The sequence below is a fragment of the Pygoscelis adeliae genome, unplaced genomic scaffold (genome assembly GCF_000699105.1).
Source record: "Pygoscelis adeliae isolate BGI_AS28 unplaced genomic scaffold, ASM69910v1 Scaffold282, whole genome shotgun sequence".
NCBI lineage: Eukaryota > Metazoa > Chordata > Aves > Sphenisciformes > Spheniscidae > Pygoscelis > Pygoscelis adeliae.
Window position 1 is genome coordinate 3,925,658 of NW_008824352.1, and position 7,672 is coordinate 3,933,329.

At 41.3% G+C, this 7,672-nt stretch overlaps 1 protein-coding gene across 1 annotated transcript in view; it reads left to right on the forward strand.

The window, feature by feature from the left end:
* The first annotated feature begins 1,803 nt into the window (after positions 1-1,803).
* Positions 1,804-7,672, forward strand: part of CUX1 (cut-like homeobox 1) — a 208,358-nt gene continuing 202,489 nt past the window's right edge. Inside the window, 1 exon segment of the mRNA XM_009319326.1 lies at positions 1,804-1,812. Within this exon segment, the coding sequence (XP_009317601.1) occupies positions 1,804-1,812 (9 nt within the window).

Here is a 7,672-nt window from a genome sequence, read left to right on the forward strand (position 1 = left end):
CTCTGGATGTGGTTTCAGCCACAGCAAAAAAAAGCGGAGGTATTCCCACCGTATCGGAAAGTGTTGCTGTTTATTTCAATTTTCATATAGGGGAGGGGGAGAGAGGTGTGTGTGTATATATAGGGACTGAAAATCACTGTATGACAGAATGCCTTGAAAAGATACAAACTGAAATGATTTCTTGGTAAAGACATCACTTTACTTCCCTAGTACATCATCTACCTCCCCAAATTGCCGGGAAGCAAAAATTACTGTATTGTAGATAACTATTTGCAGAGTTTCTTTCTGTGTGTGGGGAGGGAATGAAGTAATCTGTTCCATCAGCTTGTAAAACTGAACTAATTAACAGACAATCAGCATTGATTGAGACAGCTGCATTCTTTACTGAGGGATTGTAAACACAGAGTCTTCACAGAATTGTTTTTACTGCTCTAAAGTGCAAGAAATTGAAATTGTATTTGATAGCCAAAATTAAGGACTTTTTAGTGACAGTGTATCATAGCAAGGTTGACAGTGCCACTGCAGCTAAATCTGTTGTTTTCATTTTAGTGTGATTTGTCACAGTGAATAGTGGGGGAATTCTATAAATTATCACCAAAAGTTTTTCATGGCTAAAAAAGTATTTTAGCTGTACTGTCTACCTCGGTTGTGTTCATGGAGCAAGTTGACACTGGCTGTCTGTAGTCCAGTGCTCATCCTGCTAGGCATGCCTTTCACTGATTCTAAATGCCAGATTTGCAGTATTTTAAAAATATTTCATGTGTGCCTTTGTTAATGCATGATTTCTAGAAGGCCTTTATAATAATTCCTGATACACAGTTTAGGGTGTGTTACTAGACATGCTGATTTTAAAAATGGACGGTCCATGTTAAAAATACTTCTGGTTCTAAACTGGCTTGCAACACTACTAACATTAAGCATGTTATTTTTTGTTATATGCTGTTATGCGTGCTGTCACCTCCAAGCCAGCCTCCTTGTGACTGTACATCAGCTAATTTTACTTCATGAGTCAATTCTGCTATTTTCCTTTTCATGTCACAGAAAATGAGCTTAACTAAGTACTGCAATATGTTTTTGGGAAACACCTAGATAGAAAAGGCATTCTGCATTCCACCGCCCCTGCCTCATGATTTCAGAAGTTCGGTGTAAAGTGTGACACTTACGCTGAACTGTAATCGTCCAGATAAATTATTAAAAACTATAAAAATTTTCTGAAAGGCTTCAAGATCTGGCGTTCTGTTTAATGGTCCAGAATATGTAATGCTTGCTATTGGTATTAAATGCCAGACGTACTTTTTACCGTTGTGTGTTGTCACGCCAAGCTGAGTCATTATTTGGGATTTAGATCTGAAAGAATACTAAGAGGCCTAAATGGGACTTTATTTAGGTTTTTGCTACTACTAAAGAAAACGTTGCTTTCTTGTTTCCTATTTATATCTATAATTTTTTTAGAAAATATCCACCAATTGCATTTACAGGCAACTTCACAAAAAAGCTATATTTTTTTTCCCCATCATGGGAAAATGCATAAACCTTACAGCATGCCCAGAAAGTCAACAAACTCGGACCAAGGGAGGAAGCATGTTAGTCAGGAGTCAAGGACCGTTCTCTGAAAACACTCTGCCAAATACTCTTCCTGCTTAAATTGTTTATCAAACAACAATTTCATTTGCCAGTAAGCTGCTTCTGATCTTGTTTTTGTTACCGCTTATTTCTTAATATGAGTTCCCCATCCAGCTTCCTCTGCAAAATGCTGTGGTCCCTGTCCTGTGCCTGATGCCCCCCAGGCTGTGCAGCTGCGCCATGGACCAGGTATACAGCCCTTCTGCGGGGGGAAAAAGACCGTCGGTGAGGGAGCATGGGGGCATTTAAGTGTGTCCCTTGATCAGCAGTAAAAGGGGCAGGTGAAAGTAAGCCTACTAGAGGGGAGTCACTGGACAACATTTTCAAGATGTAGGGTAGTTTATTCATCTATTATACCACTTCTGCAATGCCCAAAAACATGAGGTCGTGTGTTAGTTCAAGTCCATGGTAATTTTTTCCCATCCCTCAAGGAACTGCTTTGTTGGAATGTGGTTTTAAAAGTATTTTTAGGTTGCTTTTTCAGTGTGTATTTATACTTTTGTTGGTAAATATTTTATGTCTGAATGTTAGGAAACAGCTTAAGTAGCTTTCAGATTGGTGATTGCATTTGGAGACTGAAGGATTATTGAGCGGTTGTTGTGATGGGCTTTAGGGTGGACAGTTGGTCTGTCTGTAATGGTTAACCATGTTAAAAAAAAAATCTAAAAATAAAATTAATAACACGTGTCGTCAAAGGAAAAATAATTGTGAATTTTTGTTCTAAATGACACTTAGTGTAGTTAGGATTTGGGTGAAGTTAAATAAAACGTGAGCAACAAGTTTGTTTTCATTTAGAATAAAAACAAAACAAAAAAGCTTGAGGTTATTTTTTTTAAACAGTAAGTTCCCAGAACTCACACTGAAACAAGACTATACAGTGTGTGTATATATAGTATTGATTTATTGGTGGCAACCTGTATAGCAAGTTATAAATCCTGGTCTGTGTTATAGTATGTGTCTTGCTTAAAGCATGGTCATGCTTCATTTACTAGCAAAGCTTAGGCTGAAAAGGGGAGTAACTAAATACTTTAAATGATATAACAGAGCTTAGTTAAAGGGTTGAACTTTTTGTTATTTAAACCACTCTTTTAAGACTACATTTTTCTTTGATCTGTGGTCAAAAGAATTATTTAATGCAACTCATGAATCTGCTCTTACTTGGAAGCAAGACATTAGCTGAAGTTAGTGATGGTATTTTATTACAAAATGGCAGCGTAATCCCTTTCCACCTGAATACAGTGGCTGCTGCATTAGTGGCTTGAAACAAATGATAAGAGTAGTGCATTAAGTAGTTTGTAATTACTCATCAGTTAATTGTTTGGGTTTTGGTTTTGGGTGGTTTTTTTTAATGGGCCAAAGCTCTTTTAAAAATTGTCTACAAAAAAATGTGCTTTATGGGGCATGGTTGCTGTGCACCTCCTAGCTAAAACAGAGTGACTTGCTGGTATCAGAAATGTGATTAGACTGTTGGTTTTTTCCTCACCGTCCTTCCCACGTGCAGCTATTCCAGCCCCCGGCGCTGGCGTGCACGCGGGGAGGGCTGAGAAGGGGACTCGGGGAAACACCTCCTGCCCCGACCTGCTGCGCCCCTAAGGGCAATGACATAAAGCAGCGGGAAGCGGGGAGGGCAGCATGGCCCGAGTGGGACCCAGTGTGCTGTGATCTTGATAGTGTGGGTATTGCGTTCTCTGTTGCCACTTAAAAGAAGGGGTGATTTGTCTGCTGTAGTGTGGTGAGAACTATGGTGAGTATGGCTGCTGGCGTTGCGTCTTGGTCAGCTTTTGATCAACTAACGAGATAGAAGGTCAAGCAGATGTATTTTACTTTGTGTCTTGCCTAGGCAAAGTCTTTGCAAGCAACAGTGGGTTTCCTTTGGCTTCCTGTAATTTATTTTATTTGGCAGAAGAAGATGTAGTTTGATTCCCCACCGCCCTGTAGCTGCTATGAAAGTCACAAATATTAAGCTGAGGCATTTTTTTTTTTCTTTCAAAGTCATTAACTAGTGTGTACGTGATTAGCTAACTTGATTTTATCATGTAGAAAGCCATCAGCTGCATAGGGCAGGGAAGCAGGAGTTGACATGGTTGTAATGCAAGTTGGGGTGTGACTTGCTGCGTGGCCAGGGGGACGATGGGTGAGCAGATTGCTCCGAGTCGGAGCAGTGCTTGCTGCTTTGCACTGTACACTCGCTATCTGTCTGAAATCCAGCCTTCTGGGAAGCCTCACTGCAGTGACATTTAAATTAATTCATTACTTTTTGGCCTTTTCTGTTGTAGCTATTGAAGCAACTAGTTTGAACTTCTGCTTTAAAGTGGAAGAGTGTGAAAATTAATGCGTGGGAAGTCAGTGAAGTTGTAAGCAGTACCCCACCGGGATGGGAGCTGCAGCAGGGTGGTTGTGGACGTGCTGCGTTTTCAAAAATAAGGGAGCCCTCTCCCTAGCAAACACTTGCATTTACTTTTCAGGAAACTTATGTCATTTGAAAGTGTAATGAACTAAGATGCAAAACCTAGCAGAGTGTTAAGTAACTGATGGAGTAGGTTTGCTGAAAGGGGTTTGTTGGGGTTTTTTTGGCCAGGTATTGAAACCAAACTGCAAGGTCTTTGGGTGAGGTAATGGAAGGTGGTGGTTTTGTAATGCTGATGGGACTGCAGTGCGGGTAGTAGAGCGTCTGCGTGAGAGCGCCTTTCAAAAAGGCTTGGGGAGGAGCAGGCTTTGAGATGCAGAGAGTAGCGAGTGCTGCTGAGGTCTGGGTGACACCTTCCAGCTGGTTTGCCCAACACTTCAGGCGAATGCTTACTGTTGTGTGGTAGTGATGAGGTGAAAGTAGACCAGGTGGGAACGAAGACAGAGATGACTAAGAGTCTGGTGTAGAAGCTGAGGAACATGAGGAGGAGGAGAGAAGCTTTGGGGTTAGGGTTGAGGACGCTATGAGTGCAACCTGAACTTCATTTCTGGAGAGAAGTCAGAGTGCATCGCGAGCGGTGCCGCTGTCACCAGCGGTGGAGACCGAGCCCGGGTGCTGCTCATCGGACCTGGGGCTTGTGAAGGTGTTCTTCAGCCCTGAATGCATGTAGTTTTGAGGAGGGTGGAAAGAAGGAATAAATAATGTCGGAACATGAAAACTACCTTTTGGAACAAATAGGCAATGTTTCATTATTTTCCTGAGTGAGAGGAAAAGCTTGTTAAATAGATCCTACAGACCTTTGGTATTACGGTCTTTATAGCTCTGGACAGTCTCCTGTTCTTTGCATTTTTCTAAAAAGTTTTGAATTCAAGGTGCAGAAGAAAAGACAGGCATAATATTGTGTTGGCTGTGGCACTGGCAGTCTTTTCCCCTCGTAGTGCATATGTTGCTGGCGTAGATATTTATGCGGCTGGTTTATGCTGATAATAGCTGCTTTTGAAAAGCCTATACTAGCATTCCCCTCTTACAAGATTTTTTGATAGGCTTTCCCTCCATTTGTGGTAGTGGCTGGTGTTATTGTGAACAGACAAAGCCACAACACTTTTTTTACTTTCTCCTTTTGTTTTGTTTTTTTAAGAGCCTGTTAGTTAAGTTATCTTATTGATAGCCGCATTGGCACCTCTGGTTTTGTTCTCTCTTTGCTTAATGGGGTGGCCACCACACACGTTGACTCACTGTCCAAAAGCATTGTATAGGGCACAAAATTTGTTCCAGTTAAAGCTTGTTTAAAAACCTACTTGGAGTCAAATTACTCGAGTATGCGGAAATAAAATGTGTTTTTTGACATTTCCTAACTAATTCTGTGTTTGAAAGGTAGTTGCATCAGTTTGCCAAATGGCAAAATGCTTCTTAAGAAACATGTTTAATGCTTATGGCTTTTGATTTTTTTTTTTTTTCCCCTTCCTCCAGGAGAGTAAAAAGCAGGTATTCTGATCTTTGCTTTGTTATTTGTTCGTCATTCACTGCTGATTTGTAAGGCAGGGGAACGGTGGTTCTTGGTGTTGCACTCTTGTTGAACTCTCCGATCTTTCCTTCTGCTTGTGTTAAAAAGGGGCTTTACAGAGAGGCAGACACGAACTAATTTTACAGAAAAGAAACTTCTTGCATTGTTGCATTCTTACATGTGTTTTACCTTTCTGAGCGCTTTCAGATCGGAATTGGTGCCTGCTTTTTACAGTCAAAATAGTCATTAACAGAAATTCCCAATGTCAGCTTTGTGGTTACGTCCCTGGTCATGATCTAGAGCTTTATCAAGTGAGCATGCCTGTTTGTTTTTCCGGAGAAACACATCAAGCTCGCAAAGCAGTTCATCATTTCTGAAATATTTCTGAAATACGTAATCAGTATGTAGGCTTCTGAACAGGTGAAAACTGTGGGGTTTTTAAGATTGAAGGGTAGATTGCCTAATATATCAGTTAGGGAAATGTAAAATTTCCCCAAGACGAGTAGGCTCTGCATATGCAGTTGTGCCAGACACTTGTACATTGGTGTCATCGTTGCACTGAGAAATTTTCCTTTAATAGGAATTTAAAAATTGCAAAAAGCTGCATTGAGATCTTTGATAGACTGACAAATGCAATCCTGAGAGAGGATGAAAACAAAAATGAGACTACTGAAAACTCCTTTCAGTAGCAGATTATCATGTAGACTGGGTAACTGATTGAAATGATGATAAAGGGAAATACCTTAAATACACAGAAACAAGATTTCAGGGGAAATGGTTACTACTACATTTACTGGTAGAAAATTCCTAATCTACATGCAGTTGTGATTTGTGTGTGTCCTTGTAACAAGTAAAACAAGGTTTATGGTGAAAATGTGCTGTTAACATCTGCAGCCTAGCTTAAGGCTTTTGAAGGCATAGCCTAGGCATTGTGTCCCTGACTAGAAGTCTACCAGAAAAAAAATCAGACTGTCTTAAAGTTGTAATACATGTTTATTGCTCCAGTGTAAGAGCTTTGTGGTAAATGCAGAAGGGATTAAGCATTTTAAAATGGGAGAATAACAAAATTTTGGGATACAGTTACATCGCAGTACTTGCAGATGATTATTACATAACTTTTTATAACTTTTTCCATGCGAAACATAGAAATACTGGTTCCAAACAGAGATTGAATACTGGTTATGATAGATTATGTTGGAGCGACCTTTGGGGGGATTGGGATGCTGAAGCGAGTTGGTTTCTTGGATCCCGAAATACCTGTGCTGGGCAGTGGCTATAGCTGTTAGAAATGGGTGTCAGATGCATGGTCAGCCATGGTGAGTGTTAGGGCAGAGAAGGGTATCGGTGAGAGCTCGACGTATGAACGGAGTTGGCTGGAGCATAGAGAAACGCTGGTTTGTATTATTTATTCCAGTCACACTATGAATAAAAAGAAAGCACAGCTATGGAGAAATGGAGTGAGTGTCTGTCCTCAACACCCTCGTGTTCAGGCAGCTTCGCTTGGGGCTGCCTCTTGCTGCCGGGAGGGGATGGGGCCCTGCACAGTCTCTGCCTCTGTCGTGCCTTTTCAGACCAGAGGTGATGAGTCTAATGTTGCTGTTGCCTCTCTTCCCTTTTGCTGATGGAGATGCATTGCAGAGTCACATACACCTTTCCCACCATTGTGCTCCCAAATTCACATTTCTGTGTATCCTTTCTGCTTACCCCCTTTTTCTTTCCACAGTGTCCATAAAGCAGAGGGTGCTGCTCTTGCCCCTGGCTTTGGTTTTCACGCAAATTCTTCTTTTTAGTCCAGTTTCACTCACATAAGCAGAGCAGGACAGGAGTGAGCAGCCTTGGCACCATGGGGTTCTCTTCTGCTTACATAGTCTCATTTTCTTCCACCTTTTGGATGGGGGAACAGAAACTTCATAAATATCCAAGAAAGCCCAATTTCTTTCTAGAATCACTTTCCCAAGTGAGTAGTTTTTGGACAGCCCATGGGACTCAACTTTGAGAGATGCCAGCCAGCCGCTCTTAGGGCTCGGGCAGCAGAAGGGCTGGTTTGAAGCTTCCTGTTATAAAAAGGGAAGGAGGACTTTTGGTGTGCTAAACCGGTCAATTGTCAGAGCGGTGCAGACCTGCTGGCGAGGTGATTC